The 21,486-nt window shown below is 46.8% G+C and overlaps 2 protein-coding genes across 3 annotated transcripts; both read left to right on the top strand.

Moving 5' to 3' along the window:
• The first annotated feature begins 513 nt into the window (after window positions 1-513).
• LOC121835201 (E3 SUMO-protein ligase PIAS2-like) lies at window positions 514-1,377 on the top strand. The gene has a single exon (XM_042289178.1). The coding sequence runs from the start codon at window positions 514-516 to the stop codon at window positions 1,375-1,377; it is 864 nt and encodes a 287-aa protein (XP_042145112.1).
• Window positions 1,378-13,387: 12,010 nt separating this feature from the next.
• Window positions 13,388-20,282, top strand: LOC121835368 (endothelin-converting enzyme 1-like). 2 transcript variants are annotated; one of them, XM_042289514.1, is made up of 3 exons: window positions 13,420-13,604; window positions 18,028-18,095; window positions 18,225-20,282. In XM_042289514.1, the coding sequence occupies exons 1-3, from the start codon at window positions 13,499-13,501 to the stop codon at window positions 20,010-20,012; spliced, it is 1,962 nt and encodes a 653-aa protein (XP_042145448.1). In that variant the 5' UTR covers window positions 13,420-13,498; the 3' UTR covers window positions 20,013-20,282. The 2 variants fall into 2 exon arrangements, with proteins under 2 accessions (XP_042145447.1, XP_042145448.1); XM_042289513.1 differs by having other exon boundaries at window positions 13,388-13,604; window positions 18,028-20,282.
• Window positions 20,283-21,486: the final 1,204 nt, after the last annotated feature.

Raw genomic sequence — 21,486 nt, 5'->3', positions numbered from 1 at the left:
GTCACTCGGGGGACTACATGCCAACGTTATATGAAAACCTTGCGACGTCCGGCCTACCTCATCAAGTTTTTAGAAAGAGAGATTGAAAGAAAACGGTCGCTTTTCTTGAAATTACATTGCAACAAAGAAGTTTCTTGGTTAATGGCGTTGCGTGCGAGTATGCTCTAGGTACGCATTATTGCCTGTAAGCTTGTGCAAAGTGGAAAGGCAACTGAATGTCGGGTGCACCTTTCCTTCAAATGCGAGTATACCGAAACTCTGAAAGAGGAAAAAGTGAGCTATGTTGTTTCCGGTGTTTGTTTGCACGTACTCAAATACTCTGAACCTTGCAAAGATCTATGTGTTAAAAATTATGAGCGTCATAAGCATAAAGTGATAAAAATATTTCTATATAGTTTATTTATCTCCTTCTACCTCGTCCTCGGGTGAAGTAGCACGGGCACAACCCTGTGGCGGATTTAAACGGTTGCCTCCTCATTTGAATGACCAGTATTGGAGCTTCATTCAACGGTCATGTCATCGTCCGGTGCAAGAGGTCTACAGCCCCTTCTGCCTTTCTATCGAATTTGCAGCACCCGCAATGATCTTTGGAAACTCAGTCGCTACAATCGACACGTCAGTTGTACACTTTCGTGCGAGGGCTTGAACGTCGACGGCGATAGGAAGCGCGTGTTTCTGTGCATGAGCCACACTTCAAAACCAGAGGCACACGACCAGTGCAAGGTAACTCTACGTATTAATCGTGTGCCGTATTTTGGCGTACCTCTGGAGATACTTGATATCAGCAGGTACGTCGCTCTCAGGAGTAATCATTTCTCTGTCGTGGGCTTGGATATTCTTGACGACTTCAGTGTCGCCATTCACGTCGTAGAAAAGGTACCGAAGGACGAGTTACTGCGCTCTGTCGCCGAAGGCCACAACTGCATCCACGACGTGGCCACCACGAAAAGACTGGCTCATGACCTGCTGACGAGTGGAAACTGCGAAGATGTCATCGTGGATTTCCTGACGGTGTCCCTCAACTGCCCTCTGAAGAAGACAAGACTCCAAGTGCCGTGCCGCGGCGTGGACTGTCGTCATGTCCAGTGCTTCGATGCTCTGGCGTACCTTGAGCTGAACGAGAGCACTCTTCGTCCCTTCTGGCGCTGTCCGGTGTGCGACCAGAGCGTAAAGGTGAAAGAGCTGCGCATAGATCTGTTCACGCTGGAGATGCTAGACGCTTTGCCTGAGAAATCTGGCCTGGTGCAAATATCTCCAGAAGGAAAATGGACTCCAGTCGAACCCGGATTTGAGTCAAAAAGCAAGGGGGCGCTGCTCGCCGATGGAAGATACGTGATTGACTTAACGGGAGATACCTCATCTGACGAAGAAGCCTGATTTTATGTGAAACATAAATCTGATTTTTGTATGTTTGACTGAAATGAATAGAGTGGAGGAGGCAACGTATACAGTTATTTGTACGTGATGTTTTTGTTCTGGTTCAGAAGGTTGGCTTATTGGTCAGAATTTCGAATGCACGCATCCTGGTACTCGCCTGCATGCCCCTACATGGGGCGAACTACAAAGTTTGAGGCGGAAATTGTTTATAAATTTATTTTAGTGTTTAATGAATGGGATGGGTACAGTAGTTTGTAATGTAATTATCAGGGTTTCTGGAAAGAATGAAAAAGCTCTGTACACCTCGATTAAAATTCTGAAACAAGTTAGGTAAATAATTATATAACCAAAGAACACGCTCGTATTTTACGTAACAAGTCGCTGGGAATGTGATCAAATATTATACTTCGTCGCGCCTTAACCTTGCAACTTCAGACTGTCAGGAAATTTGTGCACCCAAGACAAATTACACGGCTATCAGTTCGTGGCTGCAGCCGCTTCAGCTGCAGTACATGCATGTTCTGTCGGGGGAGATGCTTGGTAGAAATGGTCTTAAAATAACAAGACAGAAAACACGGTTTTTATTAGCAAACATGGAAATGGTAAACATGGCAGGTGGAAAAGAATTAAGGGTAACGACTCGGCTCACATTAAAATGTGAAAGCGGGGAAGTTTACAAACTCGTGTTTTTGTACAACGTTGTTTGTTGGTGCCGGTTTCGTGCTTCCTTTTACGTTCTTTGAGATAATTTAAACAGATTTTTGGCCAACATCGGAGCTTGTCAAAGCAAATCAAGTTGAACTTAGATATGAGGTGTTTAGACGGCGTAACGCGCCAGTCAAGTACGACTGGTAGCCCAGGGTACTTAACGTGCATCACACCGTAGAAATACACCACCGGAGGTTGAACTGAGGATCTATGGGTAATGTATGCTTGAGCTTTTGATCCACGTACTCCGAGCTGCAATCAGGCTCCGTGTTTATAACCATTTACACACTCGGAGTCTTGGACTCTTTCGCAACTCTCAAAAACAAACAAATATTTCGTTAGTTGTTTAGATAGCAGGAGTTTAGTCTGCCAGTGTATGGTGACATTGTGAACTTTTAGCAAATCGTTACCGGAGTCTTTGAAGCGTGCTTTTAATCACGCGCTCCAGTGAACACCTCCAATATAGGAGGTGTTCACTGGACGCCATATTTGAGGGCGATATTTAGAGCGCATGCTCAGAACGAGCTCATATTAATAGCCTGCTAAGATCGGCAACCTTGATGGTGCTAAATGCACGCTCCAAAAGGACTGCGGAAGCTCGCCGTCAGCACGCGCTCAGCAGCAGCGCACACGGATATGGTCGCCAGTGAGTACTCCCTATTGTGGTATGCGGAACACGGTAACGGTTTGCCAAAAGTGCACCTATTGTTATCCACTGTAGATGAGAAATTTAGCCAATGTAGTACGACTGCTAGCCTGAGGTTGCCAACTCTCAAACCACGGTTTATTGATACACGCCTGAAAAACAACGATGACGAGAAGCTAGAAGAGAAAAAAAAAGACGAAAAGAAGGAAATCATATGTCTCTTACTCTTTCCTTTTCTGCTATGAGTAGACGTGTAACGGACATCCGAGAGGTACCGTCGGGGAAGTCGTCAAGCCGCGGTCTCGTGTCTCCCGTCAGAACACCATCCAGCAGCTATGGCGAATCATCTCCGGCAAAGTCTCAAGACTCGATGTACCCAGAGTGGTTCACAAAGCGTTGGACATCTCGAGCGATGATGGATTCCCCCAGCCCCTCGTCAGATGACATTTCAGGAGAAAATTACTTTTCAGGAACACACGACACTGCGGAAACATCGTTTGGTCGGAAGAGAGACGGTTCGAGAGATTTAGAGAAGCTGGCTTCGGAGAAGAAAACAGAGCGAGACAGTCCTCTCACATTGTGAGTACAGTTTCGAACGCCGGCCTAGTAAACGTCCAGTTGATGTCATATTTTAGCTCGTTGTTCCGGAGGTGCAGAAGAGTGTAGGGCAGTGTAGTTCCGGTATGTGTATGCGGAGCGCAAATTCGTCTGCTTCTTTTACAGGAGTTGTGGTGACGTCAGAACGCCGAGCTCTGATTGGCCCTGATTGAAGGATAGCGGGTAGACCTCAAGGCAGCTTGCTTTGAGGTCTACCCACTATCCTTCTCTGCACAATGGTAGACACAGGTGCGAGCTTCTTGCGTTCGATTGGATTGCGCCCCGGCCGCATGAGCCCTCGCGTGCAGCGGGATGCAGCGGGAGCACAAGTCGAAGGCGTTCGCGCTACTTGCATGTTCCGCTGTGTCGGTTGTTCCACCAATGTACAGTAAATTGTTTTTTTTTTTTGTTTTTTTTAATTGGTGCGTGATTTTTGAAATGTGAGATACGACCGGAAGTACACCGTCCTGTATTTTTCCGTACCGGTGCAAGAGATGCAGGTAAATCAAACGATCATACATGCATGTTCAGAACAAGCTCCCAGTTTCACTCGTCGTCTGCCAAGAACGACAATCTCACTGATGTGGAATGGACTTCTTCCAAAACCGACGCGCCCCATTGCGGCGAAATACCGCGCAGTGCACTCTGGGAACTAGTTGGCCACTCAGTTTCGGTTTCGACTGAGCAGATTCATCTCATGCTATTACGCCGCGACCGAACGCGCTGCATGCGTTTTCGATTATTTGACTTTTTTACGGATGTACAATACACTCATTCTCGAGCGATACAAAACGAAGGCCGGGGCACTTTCCTTGGTTCCCGAAACACCGGATATTATGAGTCCGTAAGCAAACGTAGTAAGACGTGGCTTAGTTACCTCATCTTTGAGTTCAATTTCAATAATCCCGTCTAGTGTCAGTGAACTACAAGGGAAATTCGGTCACCTAGAGCAGTGCTTCTCAGCCATTGATGTTTCGCGGACCCCTTGTGGATCGGCGAAGATGATGGAGGACCCCGTTCGTGGTAAGGGGAAGGGAAAGAATAGCTTAATTATTATAGTGATTTTATAAACTGATATAAGTGAGGGCTAGTGTGAAGTAGACTTCTCTTACTGACATATACACGAGAAAGCTCGCCCAAAATTGGAACGTTTCTTCACAATCTGAGAAAACACAACTTTTATTTCCGGGCTTGACTGATGAAGTCGGGCTTCGCGGACCCCTAGAATACCTTCGCGGACGCCAAAGGTTCCGCGGACCCTTATTTGAGAACCACTGACCTAGAGCATTACACGTATTTTGTTTGCCAAACGTCCGCTTCTTGTTACTTCATTGGGCGAAAAGCAAGCCGCATCCTCACAGGAGTATCAAAGTTGAGCCCAGCGTTTACGCATGAACTTTTAAGGAAACGCAACAAATTCGACCTCACTACTCCACCAAAGTTACTATGATGTCTTCCTCATGTCATCATATATCTCCAACTCAAATTTTATGCTGATAGAAGATTAAGTTCTCGCAAATGCTGAGATCGGCTAGCTACGACGGAGGCCCTAACAAGCGTCCCTTACTCCTCGCTAAGCCTTTTTAGACGAGCTTTTACTGACGCCCAAGATGTGTGCCTCAACGGTGTGTCTCAAATTATCTCGGCATACTCAGGCAGGAAGAAGGCAAACACATAACAAGTATTGGCCATTAGCAACCGTCAAATGCACTTTGAATAATTTTGTTCATTTGGCGCACCGCATAGGGGATCATGCCCGTCCAGCGTACTTCTGGCGAATGGTGCGACATTTTTCACACAAGTGTTCGACTTTTGCTTTCTTAAAACGGTTTGTATATGTGAATGGTGCCTATACGATGGCAGGATAACTTTATGCGCACACGCGATGTTGAATATTAGTAAAATGCAAGTGGGTGGGGACTTCGCTTCGTGCAGTGCTGCGGGTCAGTACAGATAATAGATAAGAAGTGTGTTATAATTGAGCTTTTCAATGGCGCCTCCGAGTTTTACCTCGCGTACACATTCGTATTAAGAAAACAGTAATTACAAAAACTAATATTTTGTCTTTGGACGCACGAAACAAACAAACTTCCTGATCAACAACACTAATGTAAAGGCGCGAGCTCGATGTATGCATACTTATTGGTTGCTACAGCTTGTTGATTCGTACATAAGCAAACTCCCCGAGCTTCGCAGCGTCGGCATTCCCAGCACTGGCTCGTCCACATACCTCGAAACGCTAACAGAAAGGCTCAAGTACAAAAATACAACAAGCATGTGTTAAGACAAGCTATACGTCTCGGGCTTGTGCTAAAGCTTCGAGGTCTGGCCATTTAGGTTAGTTTAGAGACCACAAAGGACGCTCTCGGGACCAGAAAACATGAGATAACGACCGTTAATAGTCCACGCTCTGTGTGTAATCTCTGGTCGACGTGTCGATTGAAACCGAAACACATGCCACCCTCCTCCCTGGCCAACTAGTTCCCAGAGTGCAACGCGCGCCGTGTTGCATGCAGGGCTTTATGGAAGTAGTCTATTCAGCAGCGACGGACTCAAATATAAGGAGTATTCACTGGCGGCCATAGCTGTGTACACGACCGCTGAGCGCGTGCTGATGGCGAGCTTCCATTGTTCTTTTGCAACGTGCATTCCACACCATCAAGAGTGCCGGTCTCAGCAACCTATAAATGTGAGCTTGTTCTGAGCATGCGCTCTAAACAGAACCCACAAACATGGCGCCCAGTCAATACTTTCTATAGCTACGTTTAGAGCCACTAAATAACCTATGCTTCAGAGTAACGACACTTCGGCCGTCTTGCTGCTTCAAATCATGGTTGCCTGTTATCTGAAGCTTTATCTGAAATCGCAGAAAATGCCTATCTGTCCCCCAGAAATGTTAATGCTCAGTTAAGCCGGGGTCACGCTGCTTATACATCATACAAAAGACAGCCTGCGAACAGATTCGAACGCCGATCACAGCCAGATCTGTGCTTCGAATGCCGCATGACTTGGCACGCGGCAGACTGATGTCTGTAGACTCATTTGTATGTTGTGTAAAGCAGTGTGACCCCCCCCCCCTTTTTTTTTGTTTTTAGGGCAGTTGTGATCTCTCGCACGCGAAAAGCGTCAGAGATATCACTGATAGCGCAACCTAAGCGATACATTTTTTTTTGTATTACGTACGTGAAGGGAGATAAGGAACAAGAGCGTAGAATGGGGACTATTCACTGGCGGCCATAGCTGTGTGCGCAAATGCTTATCGCGTGCTGACGGCGAGCTTCTACAGTTCTTTTGCAGCGTGCATTACGAACCATCGCAGATTGCCGGTCTTAGCAGCCGCTTAATGTGAGCTCGTTCTGAGCATGCGTTCTAAACATCGCCCTCAAATATGGCCTGCACTGAATACCCCCCTATACAGGCAACGTACGAGGGGGGAGGGGGGGGGGGGGCATTCGGTCCGTGAAATAACTACGAAGAAAGAGAGCTACGCTCACAGGCGTAAAGCGCGAAACACATGTACGACGAAACCGTCCGATCCGACGTGCGGACTGCCGGAATGACCTTGGGGGGAGAGGGTTTTCGTAGCATCGGAGAGCGTTGAAAACCCTCGCCTCCGACCGTCGTATTGCGCGGTCGGACGACAAGGCGACACGCTCCTTCAACCGATCGATGAGCTGGCGGATACCCTGCCTCATTTTGGCTCTGAGGGAGGGTTTAGCCTCAATCCCCTCGTCAGTGTCCTTCATGACGGAAAAAAAAGAAAATCAGAAGTCACTGGGTGACACGGCGAGTTAATCCGGAGGCAGAATTTCCCCGCCGAAAGCAGCCGCAGACGCCAATCGGTGCGTTGCGGCAGAGCAGACGCCCATGGTCAGCTTCCTTCATGCGACGCTTGATGGCCTCCCGTAACAGAGTCGGGAGGAGGTCGGGGTAATATTTATCCGTGGCTGTTTGGCCCTTGCGGGCCCCTTTTCAAAAGTCCGTGAAGCAACATTGGCGGTCGCCATTTCTTTTTAGATTTAGGCTAGGTGGCACAAGCTACCGCCCGTTACAAAAAGGAGCGCGTGCTGGCGGCGAGCTTCGGCAGTTCTTTTGCAACGAGCATTCCGCATCATTGAGATTTGAAGGTCTTAGGAGCCTATCAATGTGACCTCGTTCTGAGCATGCGCTTTTAACATCGCCCTCAAATATGGCGTCCATACCTTTTATGGGCCTGTTTGGGGGGGGGGGGGGGGGGGGGGGGCGGGGGGGGGGGGGGAGGAGGCGTCGGCGTAGTAAGACGCGACTATGAGACGCTTGTATTAGGCTTAAAGCATCACTGCAGTGCTCGATGGTGCACGAGTGGTCGTTTACAACCGTGTTTCAGCGGCTGTCTACACGCGGTAACACAGCGTGTGAAACAACTAGAAAAATAAAAAAGAACAGGAAAGATCTGTTCGCGCTTTCAGTGTTTTATCGAAACAATAAGAATGCCTTTCTAGTTGCTTTCTTGTATATATATATATATATATATATATATATATATATATATATATATATATATATATATATATATATATATATATATATATATATATATATATAGAGAGAGAGAGAGAGAGAGAGAGAGAGAGAGAGATATAGACGCTTTGCAGCAGCTGTGCATGAACGCCGCCATAACTGACCTTCAGTTTTTGCCTCCTCTTATGTCGTTTATTTCGCTTCATCATTACCATAGCAGGCCAGGTTATTGCCATATTAGATTCAACTGTGTCCTTTTCTAAAGCATCGGCCTCTTTAGAGGATCGTCAACGACCGTTTCAGTTTCTCGGCATCTCGGTAAGACAAGAGAAGGTCAGCAATGGCGGCTGTAATTTGGCGCGTCTGCAAAGCGTCTATATATATATATATCAGGGTGTCGAACCGGAACCGAACCGAACCGAAAGCCGGAACCGAACCGGTATTTTTTCCGGAACTGAACCCGAACCCGAACCGTTATATTGTTATCGCGATGAACCCGAACCGGAACTGAACCGGAAAAAAAAATAACGGTTACCGGCTCATGTCAAAACGGTTCGGCCACGCGCTGTTGACAATGAATGTGCTATCAATGCCATTTGTTTTTTAAGTGCCGTCAACTGACACACACCTCGCTTACATATTTTTCTTCTCCACTCGGTCTTAGGAATATAAACGCTGCATCCATGAATCTTGACAAACGCTGCATCCATGAATCTTGACATAGTAACCAGTATTGCGCTGGTCGCGGCTTGCACGGAAAAAAAAAATTGGAAGGCTGTGCAAAAAAAAAAAAAAAGCGCGTCACGGGATTTCATTTTCCTACAATCTCGTAAATCCTAAATGCTGCTGTGTGCTCATTTCATAACACGTTTCTAGAACGCGCGAGTTCTTGAAGCTTGCTTCCATCGGAATGAGAAAGGAAAAGGCTGTGGAGTTTGATAATTATGCATCCGGTTTCGTATAGGCACTTAGAAGCTAACATATTTGTGAGACAGCGAACTATTCTATTTCAATATTTATCCTATTACGTCCTTCTGGCGTTGCTTTCGGTGAAGTGTTTTTCATATTCCGTATCTTGTTTAATGAAAACTTCTTTAAGGGTCTAGTTTGAGTTACCGAAAGCTAGTTCAAATAAAGAAAGCTGTATTTTCTCCCCACTGTTCCTTCAATTGCTTACACACCGAGGTGGCGGGATAGTTAGCGAGTTCTACTTGTTAGTGGGTTTGTAAGGAGGGCGCAGATTTTACAGCTACTGCGTCGGACCCAATTAGATGAAGTCCGAATGCGTAAACGTCGGTGAGGTAACCTTTGAGCGCACATAAAGAAACCATTCCTGGTAGAAATCCCTGAGCCTTACACTACGATGTATCCCGTTTCGTATGTGCTGATTTCAGATGTTTTATTTGTAATTTATTTTGATGTTGAAATTTGTCATTTATAATTTCCGAACCGGTTCGAGAACCGGTTCTGCACCCCAAACCGGTTCGCGAACCGGTTCGCGGATCGAATTAATCGAACCGGAACTGAACGGGAACAAAATAAATTTACCTGAACCTGAACCGTAACCGAACCCGTATTTTTTTCCGTTCGACACACTGATATATACAGGGTGTTCTTTTTAATTCTTACACATTTGTTAAAAAAAATCGTGAAAGCTACACTAATGCGGTTTGTGCAGATGGGTTATACGACTAGGCGGACATTATGTGGGTGGCTAATCTTTGCGATAAGTCCGCTAATTATTTAAAATTCTTTAAATAACTTTTTAATTACTGAAAATAAACATATGGTTTCAATGAGAAACTTGCTGAGCATCATCGAAAACGCCTAAATAAACTATTTTTAGCAGGATATAACGCCGGGGCAGCATTTTACGGCGTTCTGTAAAAACGCTCCATTTGGATGCGTTTCTAGATTTCGGTTTCCTATCGGAGCGCATCACCGCGCCCGCGACCCTGCTCCCCGGTGGTCGCGGCGCGAAGCCACCTCCTCGCCTCCTTCGTAGAATGGAGGGAAGTAGGGCGCACGTTTGTTGCGCGTCTCAGCCACTGGAGACCAGGACCGCGGGCGCGGTGATGCGCTCGGATAAGAAACCGAAATCTAGAAACGCGTCCAAATGGAACGCTTTTACAGAACGCCGTAAAATGCTGCCCCGGCGTTATATCCTTGCAGAAACAGATGATTTAGTGGTTTTCAATGATGCTCTACAAGTTTCTAATTGAAACTATATATCTATTTCCACTAATTAAAAAGTTAATTAACGAATTTTAATTAATTAACCGACTTATCGCAAAGATTAGTCACCCACATAATGTCCGTTTGGTCGTATAACCCACCTGCACAAACCGCATTAGAATAGCTTTCACGGATTTTTTTAAACAAATGTGTAAGAATAAAAAAACACCCTGTATATATATATATATATGTATATATTAATTGGTATTTAATATTGAAATTTCGCCAGCTTGGCACCCGCGAGCAATATGAGGGAGCGTATAATGATGTACAGCCGAAGCGCGACTGAAATATATTCGATTTTTCTCGCCAGGGGCACTATACTCAAACTTGAGAGCTGCAGGCTTGTACTGCGCCATTTCCGTTGCAGATTCCTTTCACTGTTCTTTTTGCACGGGCGTGAGCGATCAGAGAACACGGCGGCGAAGTGTGACCTTGTCATGTGCAAATCATTGTGCATGTGTAAGTCATCGGGCACTGTGCGTGGAACCTATTGAATCGTGCGGAAACTCTACGGGCAAATGAACTTGCCCTCGCAACGCAAATGTCTGCTTTTTTTTTTTTTCCAATTACACGGTTTTAATGAACGCCCCTAGTACAACCGGATAAAAATACACGAATAGCGTTCCAAAAAGTACACTTGATCATTCATTGGCTCACATGACAAACAAATATAGCGTAACTATGAATGTATGTATGCAAACGAGGATCCGAAATACCCCAAATACGTGTACAATTTTACGATTCATTAATCGTAGAAAACAATACCCCTACCCCGTTTCGTTCAAAGTCCGATCGCAGCCCACGCTAAAGTACAACGAAGTCAACTGCAGCGTCGAAAGTGCATCGTCACGGCGCGTGTCTTTTTTAGGCGTTCGCTATTTCCGCCTAAATCAAACACCCAGAGTGAACGCCATATCACCCTACGCTTTTTCTGTGTGACTGATTGGGAAGTTCACAGAAACGGGAGCCTAAGGCATTGCGAAAAGCGTTGCGGGCCCTATGGCATTGCAATATACAGGAATGCGCGTCGTTTCAGTCAATCGATTCGATAGAAATTTGAGGAACGACAAACTTGTATAGTAAGGGAATGTTCGCTTGGTTCTTAGGGAGAAGGGAGTGGCTTTATTAATCGGTTAGGCATATTTGTTTAGGGTACATTTTCTTCGCAAACGTCTCGACTGATTCTAGATGACTGCGTAAGTAAATGTGGTGGGGATCTTATACGCACCTGATTAAATATAGGTCTAGTTTATACTAGGTCTGTTGTTGTTGCTTTTTAATGCGACAGCAGTTTCCTTCATGCACATTACACGTCTGTGGCGAGGGTCGCTCTCGTTGAACTCGTGATGGAAGGACTAAGAACCTTCTTTGGGGACGACATTCAAAAGCTCGGGCCACATCGTAACAATTTCTTAAATCTGTGCGGTGATTACGCGGAGTAGCTAGAGTATGTACCTACATTTTGTGCATATGAAAGGTTTTTGTATATCCTTTTTTTTTAGCAATTCATCGGTGAACGGAAAAACTTTCAGCCTTTCCCCTCTGGTGAAGAAGGAAGACCAGCGGAGTTGTACAATGGACAGTAATGGCCGGCCGCAAGTCGGCAAGCCAGAGCGGAAAGGCTGCCGCCATCTATGAGCGACGGCGGCAACCAGTTATGTGGCTTGCCGCCATCGCTCATAGATGGTGGTAGGTGTTCAGAGTTCGGTGTCTTCATTTCTTTGCGGGGGACACGATCCTCGGGAAACTAGCCCTTAACAGCTCCACTGTAAAAAAGAAAAGCCCCCTTGTATATCTTAATTATGTGCCATTTTTCGTACTTTGCTGAACTGCTTCTAAGTTTCCTGCTCTTAACTGAGCTATCAAAACACCATATTTGTTTTGTTTTTAGAGCGCAGCTCTTAGGCGCTCGTTTCCGGCTTGAGCGACGTCGGCGTAACCGCGAGGTCACGTGACCCCCTAGGCCACGTGACCCCCCCCCCCCCCCCCCCCGAGGCCGAGAGACCCCCAGGCCACCTGACCTCCCTCTGAGGTCACGTGGTCACCCAGGTCACGTGAGCCCCCAGGTCACGAGACTCACCCCGAGGTCACGTGACCCCAGGTCACACGACCTCCCTCTGAGGTGACGTGACCCCCAGGTCACGTGACCTCCCTCCGAGGTGACGTGACCCCCCAGGTCACGTGACCCCCCAGGTGACGTGACCCCCCAAGTCACGTGACCCCCCAGGTCACGTGACCCCCCCAAGGTCACATGACCCCCCCCCCCTCCGCGCCTTTCCCCCTCCTCAAGAGCTGCGCTCTAATTCGGCGTTACAGGGAGTTGTAAACGGCTTTCATTGTTGATAGTAGTTACAGAACAATCATTGACGATACTTAAAAAAAAAACGAAAAAAAGCTCGAGGTACGCCTAAGCACTTCTTATGAGTTGGGAATGCGAAATCATGCAAGCCGCTCGTCCGCTCCCTTTCTCGTCTGCTGCGTACTTTTCGTCGCTGGTCACCGCGCGTGCTCCGATGAGCACGCTGACCTTGGACGCTCCGTGTAAACGGCGCGCTGATGGACACGCAGCGCCATGAGGTGAGCGGTCGTGGAAACTGACGAGCGCAGCGGACAATGGGAGCCCCGTCGACGCGCGCCAGCCAATGGAACCGAAGGAAGCTAGGTGCCCTTTTCGCGCATCAAACTGATGACGTCAGCTCGCTTCATGGGACAGTTAATGCTTTCGCATTAAAAACCGCGAAGAGTGAGTTCTATGAGAGGCCTTTCACGAACCTCCGATAGTATGCCCTTACCTGTGCTCCGTGTGTCTTCTTTACCTTTTGTACTCGCCTTTGCTGGGATTTTAGTTTCAGACTGTGCGGAGCGCAAATTTGTCTGCTTCATTTGCAGGGGTTGTGTTGACGTCAGAATGCCGAGCTCTGATTGGTTGTGAATGAAAGATTGTGGGTAGACCTCAAGGCAGCTTGCTTTGAGGTCTACCCACTATTCTCCAATCAGAGCTCGACGTCATTCTGACGCCACCACAACTCCAGCGCAATAAGCAGACGATTTGCTCTCTGCATAGACCCTTTTCGAAATCGCGCGCCACCTATCTGCGATCTGAGTCCTCTTTTGTTCGGGCATGTACTCCGAGCACTTATTGGACACGAGGGTTGCATCAGCGCTCGACAAGGATTCGGATCCAACAACACGCCTCGCGTCCGAGGATGAATGGATGGATGGATGGATGGATGCTATAATGGTTGTACCCTTTATAATGGCCGGTAGTTTGCGCCACCTATCCTAGAAGCCAGAAATGACGACCGCCAATGCTGCTTGGCGGGGTTTTGAAAAGGTCTATCTCTTGTCGAATGGACGTAAAAACGGCCTCCCTTCAACGACAGACTTCCTTCGGAACCCGATTTGAAGAGTCGTCGCTCGGATGGGCCTGTCATGCGGAAAACCGGCAGCGGGTCTCCAGCTGCGCTCAGAGAAAGGAGCGTTTCTAAACCGAAGACAAAGACGAAGACGAGTCCGACATCCTCCAAACTGATGGCGTGTAAGTTTTAGCCGGTTTGCTGCTGTCCCGCCACGTACTATCGACCGTGAACAATATGAGCTGGAACAGTCCGCTTCTCCGGCGTGTCTGAAAGTTTTATGAGAGAGCTGTGGCCCAATCTAGAAATGGTATGCGAAGTTCAGGATTCATACCTTGAACTTTATGGCAATATGTGGGAACTACAGACGCAAAAAAAATAAAAAAATGTGGATCGGGTGTTTGAGCTCGTGTTGTCCGGGGGTGGGGGTACGTTCTTGTTATCAGAATATCAAGGACTGCGCTCTTCTCTCGGCCAGTACTGTTACCAATCTTTGGGTCATCTTGGAACGAAGTCAACGTTGTCGTTTCTTCGTTTTTTTTATTTACATTACTTCATTGCAAATCTCAGCGCACCAATTTCGACAACTTTTTTTTTTTTTTTTAATGTTAATGGAGACGAGAAAAAAGAACTTTATGTTGTTTGGAATAAAATTTCTAAATTAGTCAATTCTTAATCTTATAAACTTATTCAACATCCATAAAAAAAATGAAGCTCTAGGAAATCGGAGAGCTTCTTTTCGAGAAAACTTGTATTGCCACTTTGTATTTAAAAACATGAAAACTCCCGGGGTTTGTCCCCGACCCCCACCTGTTTTGACCCGAGTGAGAATTCTAGATGCGTGCGATCGTATGTCACTCACCACGTGACATGCACGTTAATTAAAGAGCCCGAGCGCCAGCAGATATCTTTGCACTGATTGAATTTCTCATCTACAGCTGAGACACCAGGACTGGCCTGCTAGAACAGCGTCTCGGCTGAGATTAGGTGAAAGAAAGCACTGAAAATGCTGGGGCGAGCGAGAGCCTTGAGACCATGGGTGTAAGATAGACAGGTGGGGAAACGGCCCATAGAAGCCTACCGCAGCGCCGTGACCGGATTGTGTACTCGTCTGCTTGCGGGTACTGCCGATTTGCGACAGATGGCGCTGCGGCGAGAAGAAAAAAATCGGAATCGGATTTGCATGGAACTTTATGGGATATTGCGCAAAATAAACCGAGAGCACGAAAGTCATCCATTGAAAATCCACGAGAAATCATCTCCGTCAGTTTAGTCGGTCGCCACCGGTCGCCCACTCGGAGTGAGAGTTCGCGGTGCTCCACATAGATGGCGCCACAGAAAAAGAGAAAACCGAGGGGGACACAATCCGGTCGCTCATTTGGCTCTCGTTTCCCCACCTGTCTATCTTACACCCTGCTTGAGACGCGGTTTGAGACCCGCTCAGCTCGTGCGCTGGCTTTGGCAGTGCTTTCTTTGACCCAGGCTCAGCTGAGACGTGGTTTCTAGCAAGCCGGCCCAGATGCGGAATGGGGCTAACTAACTTCATGCTATCTAGGCATAGCAGTCTTGTACAAATGTTACTCGCAAAAAAAAAAAAAAACTATCGATTACAATTAGATATACGCTTGGTTAAAATGTTGGATTAGATTACTCGATTACTTGAAAAAAAAAAGTAATTGGCCGTTACTTAAAAAAAAGTAACCTTCCCTTTCCCATTACTTAAAAGTTTCAAAACGACAATGGGCCGGTTTGAAAATGCTTTTCTTTCTTTCTTTTTTTTTTTTATACTGTCCATTGTTGGATTAGAATCGCCGAATTATAGATTACTTATTTTCTTAATTCACAGATTTCGGTAAACCGTCCTCTCGTTGGAGACTTGGTGGCTCGAGGATTACGTGGAGGAAACTCCTAGATACAAAGGGCTACATAGGAAGCGGAGGGAAAAACAGTAACGGTTACAAGTAATTTTACTTCTTACAAAAGTAATCGAATTAATATTGCGATTACTTCTAAATAAATGTAACAAAGTTATTTTTAAGTTTCTAGAAATAATTGATTACAAGTAATTTCATTTCCTCTAACAAGTCTCAAACATAAACAAAATAATAATAATAAAAAAAAAACAATGAAAGGAATCGTAAAATTTGCCTGGAAGCGACATGACTGCCAGGCAAATTACCGTTCATCATCTTCAGAATAACTGTCTTAATTATTTTAAATGTCTTCTTTCCCTCGAATTATAAAGGAGGGGGGGGGGGGGGTGGAAGGACGGGTGTGAATCGAACAAACGAACGGAATCGTTCCAGGTGCAAATTTCGAGTCGAGGCTTCTCTCTGTCGATAACAACAATGAAAACAAATAAACGAGAGAAAACAAAAACGCGTTTTCTTTGCGATTGTTTACACAGCACTGGACAGCAACGCCCACTGTAATCTGTTGCAGGTTAAGGAAAGCTCCTCCCAGAAAGCTTTCCACTCTTCCCCCTTTAGCAGAGCGAACGCTGGAGAGGAGGCGAATAGAGAGGACAAAACTACCCATTTCGGCGAGCAGAGATCTTCGTGGGAAGTGCTTGTCCTGAACTAGACGGATCGATGCATGAATGGATGAGGCTGAACCCTTTGAATCGGGCGGCGACTTGCGCCACCTAGCCAGTGTGTTAAAAAAAAGAGCGCGCATTATCCGCGCCCGCCATTGTTTGGGCCACTGATATCAATGAGAATTGTTGGATCGCACATCCCCGCTTGTTCGCTGCAGCGCGAGTGCGGCCATTGCACTCGCAAAGCACATTCACACGGCGTCGATTCTCGATCGGTATCCAAGCCTGCGAAGGGACAGAGATACAGCCGGGCGTGCCAAGGAAGCTTTGATCACGCCGCCAGACCGGCGAAACTTGCTTTCGACGAATTGTGTCTTTCTCCTGCGGCACTGCGCTTCGTAAAAATTTCCTCGTGTTTTCAACGGTAAGTATCACACCTCACACCTTCCAGCAAATGACACTAACAAAAAAAAAAAACAAAAAAAAAAAAAAAAAAAAACGGCATACAAGATGGCCGTCTAGTGGCCGCACTCGCGGAGCGGGGATGCGCGATCGAGCAATCGTCATGGAGATCAGTGGTTTGGGCGCACACACGCTGAGCACCTATTAGACGCGAGGGCTCCCTTAGCATTCGGCGTAAACTCGGCACAGCTCGTGTCAAAACCGAGTGCAGCGTCCGCGTTCGGCCAGGACTCGGATCCAATCACACGATTCGTGCCCATGGATGGATGGATGTTAATGGCTTTATCCTTTGTAACGGGCGGTAGCTTGCGACACTTAGCCTAAGTCTTAAAAGACAAACATATGATTTCTCCCGCTCCTCTAAGACCAATTTTCTCCCCCTAACTATCACCAGGCAGCGTGGGATATCACCGGCGGTCGCCAAGATATGCCGACCGCCGATGTTGCCTGGTAAGGGCTGGAAAAAGGTTTGCCTACTCTAAACCTTTAACCAGTGTTGGGTAAAGTACATCTAAAATATTTTTTCAAAGAAAAGTACAAAGTAATTGAGAGATGATGTACTTTAAGTAAAGTAGTAAGTACACTAGGTGCAACGTACTTGAATTAAAGTACTATAAATAGAATGTATTTTCAAAGTAAAGTACTTTTTAACGCAATCTTTCATGATGCTCTTTCAGTCTCATATACAGTGTTTTTTTTTTTTAATCTGGTAGGCCTTACTTTAAGGGTAGTCGGGGGCGCATCACTTATTTTCGAAAATGGCGGCGAATATTGATAAAGTCAAGTGGCCAAAGAGTAGTTATTTCGAGAAATGGCGCAAGGCTCGAAAGTCGCTCCTGCTTCTGAATTTGGCGCCGCTTGCACTGGCCTGTTGCGCCCAAGGGGGAAAACATACTATGAGAGGGCACGATGTCGGCCCCGTAGCTTCCACAAGAAATCCTCTCGTAGGGGAGTGTCCTTTCCTTAACGAAAAAACTGAGTGTGCAGGCGAGCGGGTGGTAATTAATCATTATGTGACACCTGAGACTGTGGTGCGGAAATATTAAGAAACTTTCAAGTCGAAGGAAAAGACAACAGAGAACGTTTCAAAATATTCTTGGAGACGTTCTCCTCTGTTGCCTTTTTCAACGACTTGAAAGTTTCTTAATTTTTCTGCACCACAGTCTCAGGCTTTGCATTATGACTTATTGCCCTCCTCTAATATTTTAACCTCCTCGCTTGCGCTGACCAACCGAGAGGTAGCGAGAGTTCAAAAAGCTACGGGAAAGCCGCCCCCAAAACAAACGGAGCGATGTGCCTTCTGCTCGCGTTTCTGGTGAAAGTAGAATATCCCTCCCAACCTTAACAAGGCCAAATTTGGAGAATGTACTTTGAAGTTGCGAGTTGTACATTTCTCAGAAAGTACCTGGAAAAAAAAAAAAACTAGTAAAATACAAGTACATACTCAGAAAATGTGATTCGAGTGAAGTACAAGTTTTCTAAACCTACTTGAAGTAGCACTTTAAGTAAAATGTACTGAACGTACTTCCCAACACTGTCTTTAACAGACTACAGGATATTGTCCTTCTTTGCGTAACCATTCTGCGCCCCTTTTTTTACCCCAACAGGGTCGAGCTCTCCAGAGACCATGTCGAGGTTGGACAGCTTTCAGGACCTGGCGGACCGCAAGTGCCAGGTCACGACTATAATCATCGCCATCTCTCTAGTCTTCTGGCTGTCCGGGGTTCCAATCATGCGGCGATACTTTGGCAAGACCAGGATTCAGGAGCTAACATGTCATTCGGCGTTGTGTGTCTCCCTGCAGGATGCGATGCGCGACTTGCTGACCACCGACGTCGACCCCTGCGAGGACTTCTACACGTACGTCTGCGGTCGCTGGACCAGACACGCGACGAGGTATTCGTCCTTCCACGAAGACCACCGTCGCGCGGCCAAGAGCGCCGTTCACACGCACTTCATGGCCTCGCACAATCCTGAACGCGAACGAAGCGTCCACGCCTCCATGTCCACGTTGTATAGGAACTGCATCGATCACGTAGGAAAGCAGAAAACGGTGCGCCAGATCATGGCTGAGGTGCTCAAGGCGCTAGACATCAACGTCACCTCATGGCGCTCTATGGCCATCGGCGAGCTGATGCCCTCTCTCGTGGAGCTGAACCTTTTGTACGACATGGCGTCCTTGTTTTGGGTCAGGTTGACGAGGAACGCGAGTTTGAGCATCGGCCTCGGGCAAACGATCCGAAACTGCTCGGCGAGCGCGTACAGCGTAGACAAGCTTTACATTTACGTCACGTCCATGATTGAGGCTGTAACTCCTGGTCCCTGGGGCGACGACATGGTTCAAGGGGTTGTGGAGTTGGATGATGCCCTTCACCAAGCGACGAATACCCCCGATTCGAGTAAGCTCGTGCCGATTGGTCAACTCAATCTTGAAAACGTCACGGCCCAAACTTGGATGCGATCCGTCAACGCCATCGTACCATCTCCAACAGGCATAACCTCTAGTGCGATCGTAAACACCACGGGCCTTTCAAATCTCCAAAGGGCATTCGTTATCTTCAACAAGGCGAGCAGCTACGTACGAGCCATGCACCTTATCATTGTCTTAACGTCGGGTGTGGTACGCTACGAGTTCTATGACCGATACTTTGACGCGGACAAACTGGGACACTATGTGACGTGTACAGAGCTGGTCAGTCAGTTCTTCCACGATGACTATCCCTCGCTCGAGGCTTCCCTGCTCATCAAGGACAACCGCGAAAGCAAAGCCCAGTTGTTATTCCAGCGAACCAAGTCTTCAGTTATGTTTGAACTAAGAGGCAACTCAAACGTTTCGGTCGACGAGACTCAAATCGCCCGGACTTTGATAAACAAAATAGCATGGCTGACTTTTTCGCCGTTTAACGAGTTCAAAAATGCGACCCGCGTTTTCTCGGACGACTTTATCAGGGACATGTTTATCGTTAGGAGGAAGTTGGCTGAGGCACGAATCAGACTGGGCACGAACTTCAACGACACAGCAGAAAGGCTCTCTGCGATACAGTGGAACGGGGGCCTAACGTACGTCAAATCCACCAACTCAGTAGTCGTGGCGTCTCAGAACCTCGTTCCGGCTTACTTCTACGTTAGGCAAGATCAAGAACATTTCAACTACGGAATTTTAGCGACCCAGTTCGCCAAAGAGCTGTTAGAAGCTCTTCCGGACCATTTCAGCACGAATACATCGTGCGGGAACACGCTCGATTTAAAACTTCGCAGATTTACGCACGCTCAAAGAGTCGAACTCTTGAGACTTTCCCAGGCCGCTCGCGCGTCCTATAGAATGTATCGAGACCACTTTGGCTCGCGGTCCGCGTACACCTGGGAGGAACAAGTAGCCATCGACCGACTCTTCTTTCAGCGTTTCTGTACAATGTTCTGCAGTCACGCTCTCCTCGAACGCAGACCATCTTTCCTGCGTATGCGCCACAGGTGTCAGATGCCACTCGAGAGCATGCCCGAATTTCAGCACGCGTACCAGTGTGCCTCCAAGGCGGACCAGAAGCTTGCCACCAAGGCTATGTGTCCACCTGTGGAGCCGATGTCTTCCTAACCTCTTCACAATCATGAATATGTTTAAACCTTTGTGAGATTAAGTTTGTTTTCTATATCATGCTATTGAATGGGGCCTACCGCACAGGTAAAGTATAATCGCTTAAAATAACACCGAGTATTCCTGCAGCCTCGCGAAGAAGGGCAAGTCAGTTCTCATACCTAAAATAAGCTATACTCTTCACATCAAGAAAAAAGGACGTTCTGCGTGAAATTGTTCTTACAAGACTTGGTTGTCGAAAATAGAAGCGATAATTGTGGTTTTTTGAAACGTGTAAGTCTAGATGAAATAACAAACCTAATCAAAGAAATACCTACACATATCTTAATACAACGAAGGAAGGGGGAAATAAGTAACTTTCCGCAAGGAGACGGTCTTGTTTTACTACGGTTATTGAGGAATACGAGTATAGTAACTTAATATTGAACGTTGCTCTAAAAGCAGACCAATGATACAGTTAAGAGGCGGGTCAACGATCTACACAGGCTATTTGGGCAGATGCTTCATTCAAAATGTTCTTCAAGCGTACTTTTTTTAAAACTATTTTCGCTAGAAATAATTCAGTGTCCTCAGTTTTCTGATCTCAAGACAATAATCCCCAACCGAGTCCACACCAACCTAACTTCTTAATTTTAGTGCGAAGAGAAGGCACGGTTTTATACTCCACCCCTAAGCAGACAGTGCGGTAAAAGCTACGCACTCGCTGGACCAATCAATCACCTCCCTTTCATTACCCGAACCCTCTCTCTGAGCACGAATACGGGAGGGGGCGTGATCACGTTCCGAAAGATCGACGCCTGACTGGTCTGGCGAGCACTTGGCTTCCATGGCAATGTCAGCTCGGGGATAAACGAAGTATGGGAACTCTCCATGTAGGCGGCGTTGTTGGTTGACAGCTGTGCGATCGGCCGGGCATTCGTGAAGGAGGGCTGAAGCAACACCTCCTGGGGAAGCCGTATAGTGCTGAATTTTCGACGTCATCTGCCGGACGCCAGCGCTGATTGGACACGGGTCTTGCATCAGCGTTCGCCTCAACCTCGTGTCCAATCAGGAAGAACACGAGTCGCAGCCGAACGCGGACTCAGCACTATCACTCTAAAGAAAAAAAGGGTGTAAAAGGATGTATTTTTACATTCTTTGTCCCATATAGTACACCCCCAAATTTCAATTCGACGTACAGCGCCCTATAGTCGAACAGACGGCCCCAAATTTTACGAGGGGCTTGATAGCCGTGTGGTAAAACTTATTAAAATAGCTAATGTACGTGTTACTGACTGCAAATAAAATGATCGGGGTTTTCTTGGCCCTACTGTAAAAACTCTGTGTTTTCTTTATGTGGTCTTTGATACGTACTTTAGCTATTTAAACAGTTATATAGCACCGTTATCAAGCCCCTCGTAAAATTTGGGCCAGCCTGTTCGACTGTAGGCCGCCGTACGTCGAATTTAAGTTTCGGGGTGCATTATATGGGACA

This window comes from Ixodes scapularis, unplaced genomic scaffold, assembly GCF_016920785.2.
Source record: "Ixodes scapularis isolate PalLabHiFi unplaced genomic scaffold, ASM1692078v2 PGA_scaffold12__126_contigs__length_90152505, whole genome shotgun sequence".
Classification (NCBI taxonomy): Eukaryota; Metazoa; Arthropoda; class Arachnida; order Ixodida; family Ixodidae; genus Ixodes; species Ixodes scapularis.
This window is presented reverse-complemented; position numbering and strand designations above follow the sequence as displayed.

Excerpts from the sequence above, each read along its gene's own strand:
- LOC121835201 (XM_042289178.1), top strand. The coding sequence starts at position 514 with ATGTCATCGTCCGGTGCAAGAGGTCTACAGCCCCTTCTGCCTTTCTAT.
- LOC121835368 (XM_042289513.1), top strand. The coding sequence starts at position 13,499 with ATGCGGAAAACCGGCAGCGGGTCTCCAGCTGCGCTCAGAGAAAGGAGC. Across the intron at positions 13,605-18,027 it reads ATCCTCCAAACTGATGGCGT|GGTCGAGCTCTCCAGAGACC; the intron begins GTAAGTTTTAGC and ends TTACCCCAACAG.